Below are 24,264 nucleotides of genomic sequence, written 5' to 3' on the forward strand. Positions count from 1 at the left end.
TCTGTGCTGTACTGTTCTATGTTCTATGACTGCTACTCCAATCACAATCTGTTTCTCTCCCACATTTTCTGCTGATAGACTCAATCCTGAAGAAACTCACTAAGCAGCAAACGCAGGCTGTGATTGGAGAGCAGTGAACACTGTCAACTGTGAGTGTGGAGATGGAGTGACAGAATCCCTGAGCCTCCACTCACTATGCCTTCCAGTGGCTCCAGCTGCCTTTCTACTGTTCTGGCCCCTTTGACCCACCTTTGTTACTTTCCCCAAGCTCCTGGTGCTTTGTTGCTGCTTTCCCTCAGTTGCGGTCCCTTGGACCAGGCTCTCGCCGCTTTCCTCCAGCTCTCCTGGCATCACTCACAGCTCTCTGCATGTCCCTAAATTTAGTGAGGATGGGTGAGTGAGGGTGTGTGGGTGAGTAAGTGAATGAGTGTGGATGAGGGTGAGTAAATGAGTGAGTGTGGATGAGGGTGGGTAAATGAGTGACCGTGGATGAGGGTGAGTGAATAAGTGAGTGTGGATGAGGGTGAGTGAATAAGTGAGTGTGGATGAGGGTGGGTGAGTGAGTGAAATACTGACGTGAGTGTGTGGATGAGGGTGGGTGAGTGAGTTTGGGTGAGTGTAGGTGTGGGTAAGGATGGGTGAGAGCTGGAGATGCTGTATGGTTTTAGCACAATGTTCCCTGAACCATGCAGTCAATGGGTTTTCAACTAAGACTGTCTATTACAGTATGACCCAATTTGTCTTGACAAAATTCTGTTTTGAACATCTATCCATATGGATTACTGACATCATTTTTACTGTAAATATCCAGTCCAGATAACTGACTGATCTAATGTTGACACTTGTAGCTCATCCAAATACAGGACTGATTATCTTTATTTTAATTCTAAGTGTGGGTGTGCGTGTTTTTGAGGGATGGGTGTCTGCATGAGAGAGGGGTGAGTGTGTGCGTGAGAGAGAGGAGGTGAGCGTGTATATGTGTGTACGTGTGTGTGAGAGAGAACTGATTGTGTGAGGGAGCAAAGGTGAATTGTATGTCTGAGAGAGGTGTGTGTGAGAGAGAGAGTGAGAAAGAGGTGAGTGTTTGTCTGTGTGTATGAGAAAGAGGTGGTGAGAGGGAGGGGTCTGTGTCTGGCTCACTCTCAGGGTTCTTATTCACCCTCACCTCTACACACCAACAAGCACTCTCATCCACTCTCACAGTGGTGAGGGTGAGTGAGTGAGCACCTTAAAACTGGGTCAGAACTTTCCGACCATTCATGCTGATGGGATTTTCTGGTCCCACCGACTGTGCACCCCGCCGTGGGTTTCATGGTGGCGAGGGGTGCATTCAACAGGAAACCTCTTTGACAATGGTGGGACCAGCAGATCCTGCCACTGGCCAATGGCAGGCAGCCTCCGCAAAACACATGGCAGGTTATGTGAAAAATCAAACCCTGGGAGTGAACTGAACACCCTTTCACACTTTCATACGATAATGATTATATTTATTTATTACTCATTTTCTACAATTATTAATTTGTGACTTTTTTTACTCGGCAAGTTGTTTCTTTTCCTATATCAGCTTTTGAAACCCATGTCCAACGTTGTGCCAAACCTTATGTTCCCGAAATTTGCTCATCAGCCCCTAGAGTGCGAGAAAAATTGAAATGTAGGCCCCCACATGAAAAGCTGTGGACAAGCTGAGTTAGATCATGGTTGAAGTGTAACTCAATGCTATCTACCTACCTATGCTCATAGCCCTTGTTGATACCCTTACCAAAGAAAATCTACCTGATTACTCTGCACTCCTATACATTATTTGCAGCAAGTCAATTGGAAAGGCACAGATTTTGAAATTTTTAATTATTAATTTAGGGTATGTGGATATCATTTATTGCTCATCCTAATTGCCCTTGAGAAGGTGTTGGTGAGTTGCCTTTGTTAGCTGCTGCAGTCTCTCTAGTGAAGGTACTCTCAAAGTGTAAGAAGGGAATTCTAGGATCTTGGCTCAGCTACAATGAAGAAATGGCGATATAATTCCAAGTCAGGATGGTGTGTGGTATGGAGGGGAAATGGAGGTGCTTCTTGCCTTTGCCCTTTTACTAGGCTATGCCATTAAAGTTCAATAACGTACAGGAGTATAAACCTCGAGCGAAAGTGGGAGTATGCTGGATAACTGTTTTTCTGCCAGCAGAAATACATTTACTATGTCTTACGTGGTAGAAGCCTGGAGGTGCCGGTGGAAAGAGTTGCTGCTGTGCACCTTGTAGACGGCACACTCTGCATCCAGATTTTGCCTGTGGTGGAGAGAGTGAAAGTTAAGATGCAGGATAGGATGCTGATCAAGGGAGCTGCTTTGTCCGAGATGATTTTGAACTTCTCGAGTATTGCTGGAGTGGCATCATCCAGACATGTAAAAGGTATTCATCAAACTCGTGACTTATGCCTTCTAGTTGGTGAAAAGGTTTTGGGGAGCCGGGTGAGTCACTTGCTGCAGAACATCCAACCTCTGAACTGCTTCTATAGCCAGAGTATTTATGCTGCAGGCCCAGTTAAAGTTTTGGACACCAGTGACACCGGAGATTTTAATGGTGGGGAATTTAACAATGGTACTGCCCTTGGGATCAAGTAGAGGTGGTTAGATTATACTCTTGTTGGAGCTGGTCATTTCCTGGCAAACACGTGGCACAAATGGTACTTGCCACTTATTACTCCAAGCCTGGAATGAGTTCAGGTCTTGCAACAAGTGGGCATAGACTGCTTATTTATCTGAGGAATTGTGAATGGAACTGAACTTTGTGCAATCATTGGAAAACATCCCCACTTCTGGCTTTGTGATGGAAGGAAGCAGCTGATATGGTTAGGCCAAGGATACTGCTCTGACGAACTCATGCATCAAAAGGGTGGAGATGATTGGGTTCCAACACGCAAATTACAAAAAGTGGCATCCAATAAGTTTCAATTTGAAATGGCAACAGCAGCTAATGTAAACAGAAGAGCATGATATTCAAATGACCCACACCGCTTTTCATGTAAAGAGGTTTTACAATCCAGTTTGCATTCTTGTTATATTAGGGTTTTCAGGCAACATTTACAACCAAAGCAGTATGAATACTGCAAGAAAGTGCTGTTGCAGAACCAACAAATTTATCAACTGGCCATATGTAGCAAGACCTTGACAATATTCAGGCTTGAGCTTTTAAGTGGCAAGTAACATTCATGCCACAAAATGTCACCAGATAGTGACTATTTCCAACAAAAGAGAATCTAACCATCTCCCTTTGATATTCAGTGGCATTACTATTGCTGAGCAACCCCCCCCCCCCCCCCCCACCCCCCTGCCATCAACATTTGGGGCGGGTTACTACTGACCAGAAACTAAACTAGCCATACAAATACAGTGGCTACTAGAGCAGGGAGAGGCTGGGAATTCTGTAGCAAGTCACTTACTGACTCCCCAAAGCCTGTCCACGATCTACAAGGCACAAGTCAGAAGTGTGCTGGAATACTCACCACTTGCCTGGATAAGTGAAGCTCCAACAACACTCAAGAGCCTCAACACCATTCAGGACAAAGCAGCCCGCTTGATTGGCACCCCATCCCCATCCACCAACATATACATTCACTCCCTCCATTACTGATGCACAGTGACAGTACTGTATACTATCTACAATTTGCACTGCAGCAACTCAAGTAGGCTATTTTGATAGTACCTTCCAAACCCACAACCTCTATCATCTAGAAGGGCAAGGCCAGCAGATGCATTGAAACACCACCATCTGCAAGACACACACCATTCTGACTCAAAAATATATTGCCATTCCATTACTGTCATTGGAACTCCCTTCCTAACGCCACTATGAGTGTACCTACATCACATGGACTGCAATGGTTCAAAATGGCAAATCACCACCATTTTCTTAAAGACAACTAGCTATGTGCAATAAATGCTGGCCTACCAACAGTGCCTACATCCCATGTTTTCCAAATTGACAGTATTTATTCCACTGTGTTTGACTCAATCTAACTCCAGTTTACTAACAACATGACACAATTCAATTAGCTCACTGGTGTTGCCCTTTGCACCTTTCTGAGTTTTAGAATTACAATATGTTGCAACAATAGCAGACATGTACCTTCCATGATCAAATTATCATCGCTGTATAGGTTGCTCCTAAGATTCAGAGCACAATTATATATAAATGATGTATGACATGCTTGTTAGCCAATGCACAGTGGTGCTTTGAGCTTCCAAATTAGTCAGAGCATGAATCTGTAGTATAGTCTGTAAACTCTGTCTTGGTCATAATTGAGGAGGCATTGCTCAGTGTCCTTACACAAGCAAGAACTAACAAGCACGTTAAAATTTACAGGATAGTAAATGATCTGGCACCTCAATGTAAGAAATGAAACTTATGAAAAATCCTCCCACTCCCATTCTTGATTTTCATTGAGTGATATTTGAAATTCACTTCATCTTCCAATCCCTCTCATAATTCACTGCACCTCAAATCTTGTAGTCTTGTATACTTTTTCATTTGGTCTTCTGAACTCATCTGCAATTACCAATTAGTAGCACAACCTTTGGCAACCATGGGCCTAGTCTCAAACTCCCAAAACGAATCTTCCCCCAGAATTTCCACCGCTTTCCCACTTTAAAACTTCTCAAAATCCATGATTTTGACCACTCATTCTAATGCGCCCCCATGTATCCCCATATATATATATATGTCCATTTAAGATACGTTTTTTTTACACTGAAGAGTCCATAAAATTAAGTTGAGTTGTTGCCCCTGCCTGGACTTACACTTTAAGATACCCAGAGACAATTTGCCTGTTGAGCAATAATCTGATACTGCCCTTTCAGAATATTAAGAGGGATTTACTTTTGAAAAAGTGGTACTTGCATTGAAACAATGAGAATGAATTTAAATATTACAATTCACACCATAGGGTCCTTTGCAGCCTACTGAATGTTCAATATTAATTACCTCTCTTGAAAAGCAAATTTTGCATAATACCGCCAAATCATATTCCTAAATGTGCATTTATTTAAAGTGTAAAAAAAACCCTATGGAATTTGACAAACTCAATATATACACCATGATCTACAAGCCATACAATAACTTCGAAGCTTACACAAAAACACAAGCGGCATAAATCACCTTATTTTCAGTGAAAGGCTGATTTGTAATAATGGAAACAAAGAACAAAATCAGAAAGGCATTAACTAGCAGTGCTATATTTTGTGGGATGGCGGAGACCAAATCTACCAAGTGTGCCATCTAAAGGCTCGTTTTTAACAAGGATTTGCCACCCGGCATCTCGATCGCTGCATATGCAATTCAAAGCTAAAAACAGAATCATTTTTACAACGTACAGTCATTTCCGTAAATAACGCACTCGGTGCATTCTTTTTTGCTTAAACGGAAATATGTAGCCGGAGATAAACGTTCCAAGTAATCTGGTTACTCTGAGGCACGGTCGCCACCTCTTTATCGTTTAGCAGACGTTGCCATTGAGGTACAGTCGCTGCCAACGTTGGGGTGACAAAGGACAAGTGGGGAAGCATTTCCTTTATGCCGGTCTCGCCCTTCCTCCCTCTAATCTTAACTCAGTGGCAAGGATACTGTGCAAGGAACTAACGTGTTACCAAGGCGGCTTCGACTGGCTAGACGAGATCCCGGTGTCGGGGGAGTGTGGGTGAATACAATACAATCGGGTTGCAGACCTTGTGGTGGGTACAAGAAATGGTGCCACATTCCGGACCACTTGGGCGACAAAGTTGGCTGATTGCAGAGGAAGGGGGGCAACGAGGGCGGGTCGGCACATTAAATTAATTCGGATTCCCCCGTCCTAACTCAGCACCTTGCAATGCACACACATGTTAACAAAAAATACACGCTACACCCACCTTTGTCTCTTTGGTGAGGTTCAGTTGCAAAACCTGTCGAGACAGAAGCTGTCCCGGAAGGCGTTGTTGTCTATTTTCCTCCCCCCCTCCTCCTCCTCCTCCTCCCACCTTTCCGCTCTCCTCTGCCCATGCAAACTCGGTGCTTTTTTTAAAAAAAAATGTCCTTTTGGTTCCTTCCCTTATTGTTTAGGAAGGTGGCAGCGGGCTGCATCCGGCAGTGCAAGCCGCCACACCGATGGCACTGTGTGGGCTGCGTCACTGGCAGCAGCAGCAGCGCCAGCCCGCCCACCCTCTGGGCTGAGCTTGCTGCAGCGCCGGCCAATGAAACCCCGGCGAACACACACACACACACACACAGAGCGGGGACAATCGGAATGGAACGCCGGGTGAACCGTTGCTAGGAGGCGCTCAGAACACGGTGGAGCGAGCCCGCCGCCGATGAGCAGCTGTCACCCCGGCTGCGGGCTCGTGTATCCTCCCCGCGGCACCAGGTGACAGCGGGTCGAGCCTGTGTTACTGTTGCCATTGATTGCGGGTTTGAAGAGCTTGAGCGCTGCATCCTCCCCCCCTCCACCCCTGTCATTGACACCAGTCCCGTCGTGTTCATTCCCCGGGAATTAATGCATTACCGTGTTCAGGCAACGCGATGAGTGAGGACTGGATTTTCCTTTTATTCATTCAGAGGTTGTGGGCAAAGGCCAGCAATTTGTCGGCCTGCCCCCGATTGCCCTTGGGAAGCTGGTGGCGAGCAGCAAACTTCTTGCACCGCTGCCGTCCCTTGGTGTAGTCGACGCCACGGTGCTGTTCAGGGTGCCTGTTTCGAGGGATTTCCACCCACCAGGGACGGTCAAGGGGCTGAGATGTCCTTCCAAGTCAGGATGCTGTGTGACCTGAGGGGATCGTGTAAGGCATTAGTGCTCCCATGCATCTGCTGCCCTTGTTCTTTTAGATGGCAGGGGTCATGGGTTTGGAAGTTGTTGAAATATCCTTGGGGAGTTGCTGAGGTGCATCTTGTAGATGATATACACTGCTGCCACGGTGCGTCGGTGGTGCAGAGATCTTTAAAGAGGTGAATGGGGTGTCAGTCAAGTGGGGTCAGACTTTTTAAATGTTGTTAGAGCTGCAGTCATCCAGGCAATGTATAGGATTCCATCACACTTCTGATTTGTGCTTTGTCGATTGGTGAACAGACTTTGGTGAGTCATGATATGAGCTACTGGCAGCAGAATTCCCAGCCCTGACTTGTTGTTGTAGTCATGATATTTATATATCTGGTCCTGTTAAGTTTCAGGTCAATGGTAACCTCCAGGATATGATGGTGGGGGATTCAGCCCTGGTATTACCATTGAATATCAAGCATAGATGGTTAGATACTTTTGTTGGAGATGGTCATTTCATGGCACTTGTGTGGCATTAATGTAATTTGCCATATGTCACCCCAAGCCTTAATGTTATTTAGGTCTTGTTGAATGCAAACACAAACTGCTTCAGTATCTGAGGAATTGTGATTAGTCCTGCAAGTGTTAGCAAGTATCCCAATTTCTAACCTTATGCAGCAGGAAAGTTCATTCTGAAACAGCTGAAGATGGTTGGGCCCAGGAGACAACCCTGAGGAACTCCTGCAGCAATGTCCTGGGGCTGTGGTATTGGTGCTTTGGGCTAGGTATAACTCTATCCAATGGAAAGTATTACTGATTACACTGACTTCAGATTTGCTAGGGTCCCCTGATACAAAACTTAGTCAAATGCTGCCACAATGTCAAAGGCAGTCATACTCACCTCAACTCTGGAATTTAGCTCTTTCAGAGAGTTGATCTTGAGAGAGATCTGAAAGAACGTCTGTGCTTTTGGAGTTGCCAGATGGCCAGTGTTGGCTCTTGGAGTGGGTCAACTTGAAAAATATTGAGGGGCAGATTTTCATGCCTATTTGCACCCAAATTAAATATATGTCCTTAAGAAAATGTGGAATTTTACGTGCAATTACAGTATGCCCAAAACTTTTAATCCCTTCAGCTATAAAAAATACATGGAACATACAGTGCAAAAACAAATCATTTCGCCCAACTCATCCATCCCAGTGTGTATATGTCACATGAGCACTTCACCATACTGCAACTAAACCTATCCTATCAAATATCCTTTTTTTTCCTTTCCTGCTCATGGTATTTATCTAGCTTCTGTTTTAATGCATTCATACTATTCATCTCAACTGCTTAGAAACATAGAAAAGCTACAGCACAAAACAGGCCCTTCGGTCCCACAAGTTGTGCCGAACATATCCCTAACTTCTAGGCCTACCTATAACCCTCCATCCTATTAAGTCCCATGTGCTCATCCAGGAATCTCTTAAAAGACCCTATTGAGTTTGCCTCCACCACCACTGACGGCAGCCGATTCCACTCGCCCACCACCCTCTGTGTGAAAAACTTCCCCCTAACATTTCCCCTGTACTTACCCCCCAGCACCTTAAACCTGTGTCCTCTCGTAGCAGCCATTTCCACCCTGGGAAAAAGCCTCTGAGAATCCACCCGATCTATGCCTCTCAACATCTTATATATCTCTATTAGGTCTCCTCTCATCCTACACCTCTCCAAGGAGAAAAGACCAAGCTCCCTCAGCCTATCCTCATAAGGCATGCCACTCAATCCAGGCAACATCCTTGTAAATCTCCTCTGCACCCTTTCAATCTTTTCCACATCCTTCCTGTAATGAGGCAACCAGAACTGAGCACAGTACTCCAAGTGGGGTCTGACAAGGGTCTTATATAGCTGCATCATTATCCCCGGACTCCTAAACTCAATCCCTCAATTGATAAAGGCCAGCACACCATACGCCTTCTTAACCAACTCCTCCACCTGCGGGGCCGATTTTAGAGTCCTATGGACCCGGACCCCAAGGTCCTTCTGATCCTTTACAGTACTAATAGTCTTTCCCTTTACATTGTACTCCTTCATCCCATTTGACCTACCAAAATGGACCACTACGCATTTATCTGGGTTGAAGTCCATCTGCCACTTCTCCACCCAGTCTTGCATTCTATCTATGTCCCTCGGCAAACTTACCAACCCATCCCTCCACTTCTTTATCCAGGTCATTTATGAAAATGACAAACAGCAAGGGTCCCAGAACAGATCCCTGGGGCACACCACTGGTGACCGACTTCCATTTAGAAAAAGACCCATCTATACACACTCTCTGCCTCCTTTGGGCAAGCCAGTTCTGGATCCACAGGGCAGCAGCCCCTTGGATCCCATGCCCTCTCACTTTTTCTAGAAGCCTTGCATGGGGGACCTTATCGAACACCTTGCTAAAATCCATATAAACCACATCGACCGCTTTCCCTTCGTCAATGTGTTTAGTCACATTTTCGAAGAACTCCACCAGGCTCGTAAGGCACGATCTGCCTTTGACAAAGCCATGCTGAGTATTCTTGAGCATACTAAACCTCTCTAAATGCTCATAAATCTTGTCCCTCAGGATCTTCTCCATCAGCTTACCAACCACTGAGGTTAGACTCACCGGTCGGTAATTTCCTGGGCTATCCCTATTCCCCTTCTTGAAAATAGGAACCACATCCGCAATCCTCCAATCGTCCGGCACCTCTCCCGTCTCCATCTGGTAGGAAGTTTCACATTCTAACCACTCCCTGCTCAAATAAGTTTCACCTAATTTTTTATTGGATGTGTTAACTGCTGCAACTCACTTAGTTTTGGACTCCTAGAAGAGGAAATATTTTTTCTATATCTATACTATTGGTCTGATCATAATCTTAAACACATCTATAAGGTCATGCATCAACCTTCACTTTTCTAAAGGCCTCAATCCCAAATAACGCATGTACACTTACTCAGAGGGGTCTCTTCAAACTCTTCAAAGCCATACTTTTAGGGTGCAGTAGGAAACCAAGTCATTTTGCTGTATTGACATTTTTTAACATATATAAAAAATATATTTTAAAAAGTGCTAAGATCTACATTGTACCTTTTTTCTTTGAATGCATTTTGAATCACATAAGTATAATTCACTTTAAAAGTTGCATAGCTTCCCTGAGGGAAAATTCTTCATAATGTAGTGTCCAATGTGAACCTTAGAGGATTGTTAAGGATTTTGCAGTGTGTAGCAAGATGAAGAAAACATTAAAATAAAGCTGTAGATGCTAGAAATTGGAAACAAAGGCAGAAAGTTTTAGAACCATTCAGATGGAGAGCAAATGTCTGTGTGGGTACTCCCACTTGACTGTCATAACTTCATTGATGCAATTTTTCTGGGAGTTTTAGATCTCACCTTACGGAAATACAATGTACAAACTCTGCTTAATATTGACTAAATGAAAGGACTGTGTTCTCTTATCTAATGAGACTCTCAAAAATATAATACAAAGTAGGCATTGCATATTTTTAACCACTTTATTCAGATTTTATTATTACAAAATATTGCAAAAGTCATTATATTCACAAAATACAACTATTGACATATACATCAATTCCACTGCTGGATGAGCTCATATGATTCAAAAGTTCCAAACACTGTTAACTAAATATCCTAATAATACCTTATTTATACCACACATCCTTTTGAAATAGAGTCATTCTGCTAGATCAATTGTACATGGGAGCTTAGTGTGTGCTTGTGAAGAAGATTATTTTGATCAAGGGTATTAGAACTGTGGTGAAATAGAGAATTGGTTACAAAGTTTCAGCATAAGATCAAGTACGCACCAGCAGAGATGGATACAAAAATAAATGTAATGAAAGCTGATTTGGAAATAAAAGAGTTGACCAGAGAGAGATGTAAAATATTTTTAACAGAAAGCAATGAAAAATAGGTAAACAAAAAGGGGACAAAAAGTACCAGGATGGGTTGGGGGAGTTAATAAAAAGCAGCAGATGAGACAGACAAATAAACAAGTGAGAGAAACAAAGACCAAAAGATAATGTTTTATTCATGTGTACCGTGTAATAAAGTAACATTATGAGATAAACATAATGCAAGTTATTGCATTAGGGTGTAATTGGCTCTGAACTAACGTAAAGGTGGCAATGAAAGCTATAGCAGATGAATACAAAAGAAAGATAATTTTTTTTCATTTTTGACTTTATTTATGTCACTTTGTAACTTGTTGGGATTATAACAAATTAATATCCAGTCTTCTCACTATCTTTGCACATTGCCAAGATTGGAAGCAAACCACTGTTCCCCCTATTTGGTGTAAATATACATGTTTGCTGTAAGTGCTGCCTGCTTTTAATTCATTGAATGACAGAATTACAGAACTAGAACTCTGAAAAAAACTGGGACTGTGAGCTGGTATCAAGACAGTAATAACAGTGTCTTTAGCGAAAAGGTAAACCATTGTTGGACTAGTGACATCTGTGGTATAAATAAGTGAAGGTAAACTTCTGATAAGTGAGTTTTTCTGCACAAACAAATGGACGCAATTTAAGAGTAAAGTGATTATTCACTGGGAACTGACAGAATAGACAGTATATACTATGAAGTGCCTTGCATCTTGTATTAATACAGTGCAAACATTTAAAAAAATAAAAAAGCTACACTTATTATTGTGAAGTAGAAATAACAGTTCTCTGTATTAAATATAATGGCCATGTTGAAAATGAACACCACTGACCTTATCTTTATCAAAACTAGTTTTTGATCTTTTACTTTTTGAGGATTTTAATTATATTCATACCTGAAGCATTAATGCTGGTCAACTTATACTCTATTAAAATGTAATAAAAACATAAACCATTCAAAATACAGTCAATCACCCAAAACTTATTAGTCCATATTTCAGATGTGGTAATGCATAGTACCCTGCATCTCAACAATGTTTTCTCAGGGTGGACAAAGCACATCAAATACTTTTTCTAACCTCTCGGTTTGCAATTCATTATAATCCAGTCAATAAAAATCTTTTGAGCATTTCAGAATGCAAAGAGAAAAATAAATACACCTTTGGCAATCATGTTTTGTTCCTTTGTTGTGAATTTTACATTTCACTACAAACTAGTGCAGTGATTTTATGTGTCCAAGACGTATGCCCTATATTACAATGTACAACCATGGTGTATTTGAAAGGACATAGCATTGAGTGCCATTTTCTTTTAGACAATTAGAATTGTCTAAAATATGGCAATATTTGACAGATTTATAAAAGTGCATAGCGTGAACTCAGTTTATTATCTGTACAAGCAAGAATGTGGAAAAACAGTCAGTTACCATTCCAAACGCATATCTGCTTTGCTCCATATATATTTACCACCACGTTTAAAAAACATCTTCTCATCAAACCCACTAAATTTAATAGCATTCTCAACGCCTACATCCAAGATAGATTTGGATGGATCTTTTCTCCCTTGGGTACAATCTAGAAAGCGCATCTGAAAAATATTAAGAGAACAGAGAGGGAAGATTGTTTATAAACAGGGAATTATAAAATGCTAAACTATATGTACATATCACCTGTGAAATCTTAGTTCCATTAACATTTTATTTCAAAGATGATAATGATTTGAACTTTCAACTTCAATGAGGATGCAAAATAGGTGACATTGGATCTGCCTCCCTTAATACATTGACTTCAATGCAAAGAATAATCAGGCAGTTCATATAACAGGCAGCATTTCTAACATTTCCTGTTTTACGTCACTGCTGAAGTAAGTTTGAGTGAATATGCATGCCAGTGTTTTTGTTCCTCCAACAATTAAAAACTGCAAATTTGTTACTTTACAGAATTTATTTAAAAGCAATGCCAGATTTTAAGATGTTCCAATTTGATTATTTGTGTGTGTGTGTACCTGCATTATTTGCCTGGTCCTCAGTGAATCCATTGTATTCTGAGAATTTGAATGCATTTCAATACTTAATCCTATGTTTGTGGAGTACACGAGTTACAATTAAGCTTCATTATGATACCAAATGCAAAGGATCATAGCAGTGTTATTTCAGCCTGACAACTAAAATGTAAGAGAGAAGCCTGGCACTACACCTATTGCATATATATGTTTTTCCTATAAATAAATATCAGTTTAACATCTATTTGAAGTTTTAAACATGTGACTTTAGAAGCCAAACATTGCAAGTTTCCATGCAGTTTTAACCTAGATTATATCTGCCATTTCAAAAGGTTTGACATGTTTCCAATGAAAACAGAATTTGGAATATTTGTGAATATTTATGTTAGATTTGTCATGTGTATAATGATGGATATAGTTTTGGAAGCCCTTCACCTGTCATTCTCTCTTCAATAATTTATCATGTCCTCTCAGTTCATTGACCCGCATTTCTCAGAAACAGAAATCATCATAAATTAAGCATATTGCACTGAGTGCAACTGAGTGGTGTACTCAATTAAAACATGGTTGTTAGCAGAACATAGTTTCGCATGAAATTGACTATCATTCTCATGCTCCCTCTGAGTGCAATTCTATAAATATAATTATATTGAATCATACATCATAGAAGGAGGTCATATGGTTCACAATGACTGTACTCGTCCTTGGAAAGCGCTATCTGATTAGTCCAATCTCTTTGCCTTCAAATTTGAAGTATACATTTAATTCCTTTCTGAAGCTGACTTTGAATTTGCTTCCAGTAACCTCTTTAAATGAATTGTTCTCATAAAGTATAACTGGTGTGTGTCTTTATGTTGTATTAGTGTCCAATTATAGTAACAATTTTTTAAAATATAGAAATAATCACGCAGCAGCACATTTTATATGCACTTTTAGTACACAAGCAGTATCAACAGGAACTTAACAAGACAGCACTGTATTATGTCAGGTGCATTAAGAGTACTTACATATTCATCAAGGATGAGGTAGGAATCTCGCATCTGTGGAGAGAGCACACACATGAATTAGGATCACAGCTATTCTCTTTGCTCAACAGAAATGGCACATTTTTAAAATAAATTCCAGAGGAATAGGTGCAAAATTCAAAACTACACCAATGAAAACAACACAAAGGCATAAGACTGAAGTAGTAGTACAGAAAAATGCTCAAGTATAATATTAGCAGTAGGATAAATTTTCAATGTGGACAAGTTGATATCTGCAAAGACCAACAAGAGTCAACAACAGAAAAAGTGACGAGGGCTGATAACATTATTAGATTTAACATAAATATGTTTATAGCAGCAGTACTTATTGTAATCTAGGTATATGGATGTACTACAGACATGTCATTTTTGAGATGAATCTTTGTTAGTCTAGGCAGGATTCATTGGAGGGGTTTGACTTTTTACCCTGTCATCTTGAGATCCGTTTTCAACTGCATCTATGCTACTCAATAGGGAACCCAGAAGAAACTTCTTTACTCAAAGAGCAGTGAGAATGTGGAACTCGCTATCACAGAGAGTGACAAGAAGTGGTTGAAGTAATTGTTACGGATGCATTTAGACAAGCAAATGAGGGAGAAGGGAACATAGGTTTACAATGGTAGGTTAGTTGAAGAAAGATAGGAGTAGGCTCGGGGGGAGTATAACACTAGCATGAACTGATTGGACCAAATGGTCTGTTTTTGTACATTATAACTTATGGCCGTTACATTCCGGCTGTTCACACTGGCGGGATCTTATTGTCCTGCCTACGGTGCACTCCCGCCGCAGGTTTCTCAGTGGGGTGGGGTCAATGGGAAATCCCACTGACAGCGGCGGAACCAGAAGATGCTGCCACCAGCCAACGGTGCACTGCCTTCCATCATGAGAAACATACCGTGAGCGGGCCAGAGCTATGTCACAAGACAATCAACTTTTATCTTTGTAACTGCCCGCTTCCACCTGTGCCCCAGCTCTGTTGCTGAAACTTAATCCATGTTTTTGTTATGTCCAGACTTGTCTATTTCAATGTATTCCTGGCTGGCGTCTCCCATTCCACCCTCTGTAAATGTGAAGTCATCAAAAACTTTTTGCTTATTTTCTAACTTGCACCAAATGTCATTCTTCTATCATGCCTGTGCTTGCTTACCACATTGGTTCCTGGTTAAATAACACCTTGATTTTAAAATAATCATCCTTGTTTTATGATGCCTTCATGGTTTGATCCCTTCTCATCTCTATAATCTCCTCTAGTCTTACAAACCTCTGAAATATATGCTTTCCTCTAATTCCACTCTCTGAAGCATGCCTGATTTTAATCACCCCCACCGTTCATGCCCATCTCTACAGCTACTGGGCCAGTAAGTTCCAGAATTTCCTCCCTAAACCTTTCTGCCTCTCTACTTTTCCTCCTTTAAGTCGTTCCTTCAAATCTACCTTTTCGATTATGCTTTTAATAATCTGCCCAAATATCTCCCTGTGTGGCCCTGTGTTATATTTTATTTTGCCTCTGAAGCATCATGGAGTGTTTTATTATCTTATTTTATGTTAATTTTATAATATTTTATTATTATTTTATGTTAAGTTTTCTTCCCAGAAGCATACCATCAGTCTTTCAGACTTGGAAGTGTATTTTTATTGATATTATCATGATATACTTGGGTCGCAGATGTGACTGCTGTTGTCATATCAAGCACAAAGTCCACTGCTCGCTGCCAGTGGTGAAGAACAAAGCTAAATCTGTGATAGTAGAAATGCAGGAAAAGAATCACTTTTCACAGAAGCTGATGACTGGTGATCATAAAGGTAAAGGAAATGGTTACTCAAATGGTTATCCAAATTCTGTTTTGATTCCGACAACATTTTACCTTCTCGTTAGATTCAGGCACAAGACACTTGATCTCTGTATGTCTCTCCAAAAACCTTTGAAAGTCTTCGCTGCTGATAATAAATGTTTCTGCATGTCTCAGAGCTTCTTCTCCAGCATTCTCCCCTTCAATCAACAAGCACTGGAATACCTGTATTGAATAAAATAAATTTAATATTCAATATACAGAACTCATTGTCACAAACCTACTCATGTGATGCATACATTATGTGTTCGCCAGTTACCAGCGTGGGCCAGCTGTTCCTGGCCTACATCATCATTGCCAAGGTATGCTAAGTTATGAGCAGTGTTCTGCTGTGCATTTGAACCCATTGGATTCAAACTGTAAAAAACAAATTTCATAAACTGAAATTAAAAAATGATTTTAAAATACACCTTGTAATCCTTGCACCACGCTCTGACTTTCGGGAGGCTTTCTGCCTCACAACCATAAAGGAGAATTTTTGATCGTTATCAACGGGATTTGAAAGCAGGTCAGAGGCACATAATGAACTATCAGTTACAAAGTTACCACCACAGTCCAGCATTATCATTCAGGGCACACTGAGACTAGAAAGTACTTTTCCTCCAGGATCCCACCCATCTGATGTTTCCACCATGATCACCACAGCTGCTGACTGTAGGACTTTCTCTCAGTTCACTCCCTGCATTTCAACTCAAAATCTATATATGGGCATGTTTACATTTGCATCTAAAGTCAATAAGATATTCCAAATGAAACTTTACCTCTCCTGCCCTTTGGTGGGCTTCTTTATTTTTAAAAACATATACATATTTTCAATGCTAGAAGGGGAAAATGTCAAAAATGGACCTTAGCAATGATCATCACTAAACATGCAGAGCACATCTCAAATTGAGCCATCAAGACTCAGGTCATTAGGCTCTCATAAAACCATCAACATTAACACCCACAATGAAAGCAAATCCACTGACTAGAAATAAATTGTTCTCCACCATTCTCCAAACATATTGCCCATATTAAAGGAACATTAATTTGGTTTGAAAATTCCTTCTAAGCGTCAGCTGAGACATGCAAGTACTTAAGGCCAGATGCAAACAAAACAATATTCAAGAAAATTAATTTATTAATAGGTCTTCCCAACTTCCACATTGATTTGTGGGACCAATAAACACCCTGTTCTGATGGCAGCAATGAGATTTTGGTTGCTCTCAATGGTGTAGCTTCCACTGAATCCATCAGGTTTAGCTGGGTTAATTTATATAAAAGCCAAGGGATGTTCTCAGACATGCACTCAAACCAGTTTTTCCACATATTCCAATGAGCGGAAGCAGAGACTGTCCCCGCTGGCTCAGGATTTTTGGAACCACCCAAAAAAGCAGTTCTCCCTGCAACAGATACACTAGAATTCTGCCCCAGTCCTCCATGTTCTTACATTTCATTGGTCGTAGCTGAAATCATGAAATATGACTGAATTGAATTACCTTCCATCTTACTGGATTCAACGTCCTGATTTGTTCATTCATATCCTCTTCAAGATTGAATCTGTTAATGACAGAGTTGATTTTAAAAGCCACTTTGTAATCCTTGCACCACGTTCTGACCTTCAGGAGGTTTTCAATGTGATTTTTGTTTCCCTGCCCACGGCCTATCAGACGATTGGTGTCTTCTTCAAAACTGTCACACGAAACAGCCAAAATGTCCAGATCTTTACCTGTAACATCAATGTTGGACTATTAAGCATTAAGTTGCAGCAACATAGTTTTCAAAAGCCTGACAATAAGCTGTCACTTCTGTTTTCTACAGGCAGGTGTATAGAAAAAATCTACCTAGCACCAGTTTACGGGCGCAGCACAGTGGCTAGCACTGCTGCCTCACAGCACCAAGGATCTGGGTTCATTTCCGGCCTTGGGTGACTACTGTGGAGTTTGCACATTTTCCCCGTGCCTGTGTGGGTTTTCTCCACGTGATCCAGTCTCCTCCCGCAGTCCAAAGACATGCAGGATAGGTGGTATGACCATGCTAAATTGCTCCTTAGGTTGTGTAGGTTAATTGAATTAGTAATGGTAAATGTGTGGTGTTTTGGGGATAGGGTGGAGGAGAGAGCCTGGATAAGATACTCTGTCAGAGTTGGTGCAGACTCGATGGGCTAAATGGCCTCCTTCTGCACTATCGGGATTCTATGGTACTACAAAAAGGCAGCACTGGGCTGTACAAATTCTGTTCTGGAATCAAATTGGTTGAAAATGTTACTTCTCTCAGACAAGATGACTCATTTATGCTTGAGGCACCTCCCCACTGACCCCAGTAAAACTTGAACCCACTTAGTGGGGATTCATTGAAATAGATTTTCCAATGTCTGGTTCAATATATGTAACCGAACGGCTGATATCATGGGCTGACATGAATTAACATTTTTTTAGTACGGTCATGACTAAATGTTGCATCGTGCAACTAGAAATTCACTCTCATACCAACCTCATTTACATGAGCTCAAAGAGTTGAACAACAGGATTCAAGAAAGGCATTCTGCCCTTAGATATGTTAGCATATCCTTGACAAACATTCCACCCTGACAAGTTTATCTAGTATCGAAACTGGCATCTTGTTGGGTTTTGTCTCTCCAGGTGTCAGCTGCCCGAGTTGACTCACGCTAGAAACTCAACAAAGAGTTTCTTGCTCTGTGTAGCTTAAGAACAAAGAACAAAGAACAGTACAGCACAGGAAACAGGCCCTTCGGCCCTCCAAGCCTGTGCCGCTCATTGGTCCAACTAGACCATTCGTTTGTATCCCTCCATTCCCAGACTGCTCATGTGACTATCCAGGTAAGTATTAAACGATGCCAGCGTGTCTGCCTCCACCACCCTACTTGGCAGCGCATTCCAGGCCCCCACCACTCTCTATGTAAAAAACATCCCTCTGATATCTGAGTTATACCTCGCCCCTCTCACCTTGAGCCCGTGACCCCTCGTGATCGTCACCTCCGACCTGGGAAAAAGCTTCCCACTGTTCACCCTATCTATACCCTTCATAATTTTGTACACCTCTATTAGGTCTCTCCTCATTCGCCATCTTTCCAGGGAGAACAAGCCCAGTTTACCCAATCTCTCCTCATAGCTAAGACTCTCCATACCAGGCAACATCCTGGTAAACCTTCTCTGCACTCTCTCTAAAGCCTCCACGTCCTTCTGGTAGTGCGGCGACCAGAACTGGATGCAGTACTCCAAATGTGGCCTAACCAGCGTTCTATACAGCTGCAACATCAGACTCCAACTTTTATACTCTATACCCCATCCTATAAAGGCAAGCATACCATATGCCTTCTTCACCACCTTCTCCACCTGTGCTGCCACCTTCAAGGATTTGTGGACTTGCACACCTAGGTCCCTCTGTGTTTCTATACTCTTGATGGCTCTGCCATTTATTGTATAACTTCCCCTTACATTAGTTCTTCCAAAATGCATCACTTCGCATTTATCTGGATTAAATTCCATCTGCCATTTCTCCGCCCAATTTTCCAGCCTATCTATATCCTGCTGTATTGTCCGACAATGTTCATCGCTATCCGCAAGTCCAGCCATCTTTGTGTCATCCGCAAACTTGCTGATAACACCAGTTACACCTTCTTCCAAATCATTTATATATATCACAAATAGCAGAGGTCCCAGTACAGAGCCCTGAGGAACACCACTGGTCACAGACCTCCAGCTGGAAAAAGACCCTTCGACTGCTACCCTTTGTCTCCTGTGGCCAAACCAGTTTTCTACCCATCTAGCCACCACTCCTTGTATCCCATGAGCCTTAACCTTCTTAACTAACCTGCCATGAGGGACTTTGTCAAATGCCTTACTGAAATCCATGTAGACGACATCCACGGCCCTTCCTTCGTCAACCGTTTTTGTCACTTCCTCAAAAAACTCCACCAAATTTGTAAGGCACAACCTCCCTCTTACAAAACCATGCTGTCTGTCACTAATGAGATTGTTCCGTTCTAAATGCGCATACATCCTGTCTCTAAGAATCCTCTCCAACAACTTCCTTACCACGGACGTCAAGCTCACTGGCCTATAATTACCCGGGTTATCCCTGCTACCCTTCTTAAATAACGGGACCACATTCGCTATCCTCCAATCCTCAGGGACCTCACCTGTGTCCAATGAAGAGACAAAGATTTCCATCAGAGGCCCAGCAATTACATCTCTTGTCTCCCTGAGCAGTCTAGGATAGATGCCATCAGGCCCTGGGGATTTGTCAGTTTTAATGTTACCTAAAAAACCTAACACTTCCTCCCTTGTAATGGAGATTCTCTCTAACGGGTCAACACCTCCCTCTGAGACACTCCCAGTCAACAAGTCCCTCTCCTTTGTGAATACCGATGCAAAGTATTCATTTAGGATCTCCCCTATTCCCTTGGGTTCTAAGCATAATTCCCCTCCTTTGTCCCTGAGAGGTCCGACCTTTTCCCTGAAAACTCTTTTGTTCCTAACATATGAATAAAATGCCTTAGGGTTCTCCTTAATCCTGTCTGCCAAGAACATTTCGTGACCTCTTTTTGCCCTTCTAACTCCCCGTTTGAGTTCTTTCCTACTCTCTCTGTATTCCTCCAGAGCTCCATCTGTTTTCAGTTGCCTGGACGTAACGAACGCCTCTCTTTTCTTTTTGATCAGATCCTCAATTTCCCTGGTTATCCACAGCTCTCGAATCCTACCTTTCCTATCCTTCCTTTTTACAGGCACGTGCCTGTCCTGCAGCCTTATCAACTGTTCTTTAAAAGACTCCCACATGCCAGACGTGGACTTACCCCCGAACAGCCTCTCCCAATCAATGGCCACCAATTCCTGCCTAATCCGGCTATAGTTAGCCTTCCCCCAATTTAGCACCCTACCTTTAGGACAACATTCGTCCTTGTCCATTACTATCCTAAAGTTAACAGAGTTGTGGTCACTATTTGCCACATGTTCCCCTACCGAAACTTTGACGACCTGACCGGGCTCATTTCCCAGAACTAGATCCAGTATCGCCCCCTCTCTAGTTGGGCTATTTACATACTGTTCCAAAGAACCTTCGAGTATGCATTTTACAAATTCCTCCCCATCCAGACCCCCAGCCCTAAGCACTTTCCAGTCTATGCCAGGGAAATTGAAGTCTCCCACTACAACAACCCTATTTTTTCTGCACATATCCAGAATCTCCTGACATATCCGTTCCTCCACTTCCCGTGGGCTGTTGGATGGCCTGTATGGCCCCAGCATAGTGATTGCACCTTTCCTGTTTCTGAGTTCCACCCACAGCGACTCATTACATAACCCCTCCAAATTGTCCACCCTCTGCACCGCTGTAATATGCTCCCTAACTAATACCGCTACTCCCCCACCTTTTTTAGCCCCTCCTCTGTCTCACCTAAAACACTTATACCCCGGAATATTCAGCTGCCAGTCCTGTCCTTCTTTTAACCATGTCTTCGTCACCGCAACCACATCCAAATTCCGCGTAAGCATTAAGGCCCTAAGTTCGTCTGTCTTACCCGTTACGCTCCTCGCATTGAAGCAGATGCACTCCAGACCTCCAGGCCCACTCAGGTCACCCTGCTCCAGAATGCTCTTCTTCTTAGCTAGCCTTGCCCAGGCCCCCAGCTCAACCCCAGCCTCAGTACTTACTGACCTACTGTTTTGATCCCCACCCCCCGCCACACTAGTTTAAACCCTGCCGAAACGCTCTAGCAAAACTCCCAGCCAGGATATTTGTGCCCTTCCAGTTAAGGTGTAACCCATCCTTTCCGTACAGGTGCCATCCTATCATGAAGACTTCCCAATGATCTATGAATTTGAAACCCTCCCTGTTGCACCAGTCCTTTAGCCACGTGTTCAATTGTAGAATCTCCCTGTTCCTGGCCTCACTAGCACTAGGCACTGGGAGCAGTCCAGAGATTGCTACCCTAGAGGCCTTATTTTTTAGCCCAGCACCCATCTCCCTGAATTGCTCTCGTATGACCTCCCTGCTCTTTCTACCTACGTCATTTTCACCAATGTGTACAATTACATCTGTTTGACATCACATCAAACTATATAATTATCAAATGTATCACTTGGCAAGTACCTTGTTTACTTTTAACTCTTTTCAGCAGTATTTAGTTAGATATGAACTGTAATCTGAATAGAATATGTACACAGGTGTACGCCCAATCTCAGACCTGAACACAAATAGATAACAGATTACCGTAATTTTTGAACCAATTCTCGGTGATCCGACTTCCATTGCTCACAACGCTGACACTGGGCAGTTTCAACTCCTGTTTACAATACTGTACCAGCTTGCCCAGAAACTCCCCCCGATTGTGCAGGAAAGGCTCTCCTCCCGAAAAATTGATTTTTTCCATGCCTGGGCGAAACAAAACAAATGTTTGGAATCAAATCTTTGAGATGTCAACAGTGAAGGTAACGGCATCAATATAATCCTGATGTTCACAGGACAGTTAGAAAAAGAGAATCCAGACCACAGAACAATAATGAATTACATGAAGTACATGGACAACAAAGTTGTTTCAGTCAATTTGCTTCTGGAAATGTGGAGATGCCGGGGTTGGACTGGGGTAAACACAATAAGTTTAACAACACCAGGTTAAAGTCAAATAAACCTGTTGGACTTTAACCTGGTGTTGTTAAACTTCTTACAAGGTCGTTCAACCCAGTGTATTTACATTATTAACTGCTGTATCCAACCATCAAGTTCAAAGTTTATTTATTAGTGTCACAAGTAGGCTTACATTAACACTGCAATTAAGTTACTGTGAAAATCCCTTAGTCGCCACAGTCAGGATACACTGAGTAAGAATTTAGCATGGCCAATGCACCTGACAAGCACATCTTTCAGACTGGGAGGAAGCCGGTGCACTCGGAGGAAACCCACGCAGATAGAAACCCATGAACATATGCAAACTCCACACAGGCAGTGACCCAAGCCGAGAATCGAACCCGGGGTCCCTGGCACTGTGAGGCAGCAGTGCTAATCACTGTTACCCTAAGTACTTTTTTAAAGTACCTATCAGGTACTTTACAGGAATACTCTAGGATTAAAGAATTATTTCCTGAGCTTCCCAGTTCAGTAACAAAACAAATAATGGAAACCTAGTCATGTCAGTTCACCAATGGAGGGGAATAGTCACAAGCATGTTAAATTCCGTAATGTTACAAGCGTGAAAGTAAACCTAGGCGGTAGGGGCGTGACCCATGGTGAGATATGGTCCCCATGACCAGACTGCTGGGACAAGTACTGTGAGTTATTTCCTGAACCAAGGCTGACACTCCATGGTCTGTTTTGGAGCAGGAAACATTTTGAACATGTCTTTCTCCCATTGTACTCTATTTCTATTCCTCATAGCACCTACTTCCATTGCCCGGCAATGTCATCAATTGCTGTCTGTTGCCCACTAGTCCACAGTCCAGCCTCCTTCCCTTTGCTCATCACACATCAGAGTTGTGCATTTTGTACTTCTGCCCATTGCTGTAACTGCTACACACTTCCGTGTGAGTACGTGAATTAAAAAAAGCCCTACGGAAACATCAACTTTAAAGTAAACAATTGTCACTGATATCCGCCAATGTTTAGTTTATTACACTTGACCCCTATTAGCAATCACAACATTGCACTGTAAAGATATAAGAAGTTTCACGGGCTATTATTATTTTTTATGAGAACTTCAGCATTAATTATCCTCTCCCCGTTCCTATAGCACACTGTTATTCTGAATGAAAAGAAATTAAACAACATTGTAAGCGGATTCCGCCACTTACCGGCTTCCTTAAGCAGTTTCAGACCTTTTTTGGCTTCTTCCAAGGGCAACACGAAAGATGTCTTGGCAGTGTGGAAACAGAAGCCGCACTTGTAGTTGCATTGGCGGGTGAAATGGTAATTGACACTGGTGGGACTTGGAATGGGCTCCCTACTCTTGCCCCTCTTTACTCTTTCCCTCCTCCTCTCACTGACCCCATATCTACCCAAGGCTATGAGCTTCATCAACCACTGGGAGATCTCACCCACCCGGTCGATGCAAACTTGCAACAGAAACTTGATGCAAATAACCACAATGTACATTTTTCTCCCCGGGGTGGTGCTGATGTGATTCTCACTGGCGATTCTCTCCTATTGCTGATGTTTTGGTGTGGTGAGTTGTATATATATGTACGCTCTATGACGCAAGGAGGAATGACTGGCATCAAGATACTGTTGCCAAGTTTCATTTCATCAGAACAGAAATCGAAAATGAAAACAGCAACAGATGTCATCAGCTGTTAAGACAAACATCCTCAACTCGTGCTTCGAGAAAACGTGTCCCTTTTTCATTGTTGTGTTTTCGCCACAATGTAAAATACAGCGATTTCGCTGATATGGGAGAGGGCTTGAAGACACTGCTGGGATTGTCAGACTGTGCTGGACAGCTCCACTTCGGCAGGCAGAAGCAGCACATTTGGCGTGAGGGGGGGGGGGGGGGAGTTGGGCTCAGTGGGCTAAAAAGAGTTCCCAAAAAGGAGTCGTGTTCCCACCTCCCCACTCCACCACCTTGGTGGCAGCTGGGAGGTAACCAGAAACAAAAACAGAAAATGCTGGAGAATCTCAGCAGGTCTGACAGCATCTGTGGAGAGAGAATAGAGCCAACGTTTGGAATCAGGATGACGGAGTCATCAGAGCTGAAGGCAAAGAAAATC

The 24,264-nt window shown here is 42.4% G+C and overlaps 2 protein-coding genes across 3 annotated transcripts in view; both read right to left on the reverse strand.

Moving 5' to 3' along the window:
- LOC144493749 (putative E3 ubiquitin-protein ligase RNF144A-A) overlaps positions 1-6,130 on the reverse strand; it is an 86,744-nt gene extending 80,614 nt beyond the window's left edge. Inside the window, exon 1 of one of the 2 annotated variants that reach the window (XM_078213190.1) lies at positions 5,897-6,130. The gene's annotated coding sequence lies outside the window, so the exon portion shown is untranslated. The remainder of the gene's footprint in view (positions 1-5,896) is intronic. The other variant, XM_078213189.1, reaches the window with a different exon arrangement.
- Positions 6,131-10,295: 4,165 nt separating this feature from the next.
- rsad2 (radical S-adenosyl methionine domain containing 2) lies at positions 10,296-23,754 on the reverse strand. The gene is made up of 6 exons (XM_078213191.1): positions 23,353-23,754; positions 21,779-21,940; positions 17,047-17,276; positions 15,584-15,733; positions 13,701-13,733; positions 10,296-12,279 (listed from the first exon to the last, which is right to left on the reverse strand). The coding sequence occupies exons 1-6, from the start codon at positions 23,651-23,653 to the stop codon at positions 12,115-12,117; spliced, it is 1,041 nt and encodes a 346-aa protein (XP_078069317.1). The 5' UTR covers positions 23,654-23,754; the 3' UTR covers positions 10,296-12,114.
- Positions 23,755-24,264: the final 510 nt, after the last annotated feature.

Source organism: Mustelus asterias, chromosome 5 (assembly GCF_964213995.1).
Source record: "Mustelus asterias chromosome 5, sMusAst1.hap1.1, whole genome shotgun sequence".
NCBI lineage: Eukaryota > Metazoa > Chordata > Chondrichthyes > Carcharhiniformes > Triakidae > Mustelus > Mustelus asterias.

What these genes read in the sequence shown, in the direction of transcription:
- rsad2 (XM_078213191.1), bottom strand. Translation starts at nt 23,653, where the DNA reads ATGTACATTGTGGTTATTTGCATCAAGTTTCTGTTGCAAGTTTGCATC. An exon ending in GAATTGGTTCAAAAATTACG is followed by an intron (nt 17,277 to 21,778) that starts GTAATCTGTTAT and finishes TTGATGTTACAG; the next exon opens with GTAAAGATCTGGACATTTTG. An exon ending in TGAATCCAGTAAGATGGAAG is followed by an intron (nt 15,734 to 17,046) that starts GTAATTCAATTC and finishes TATTCAATACAG; the next exon opens with GTATTCCAGTGCTTGTTGAT.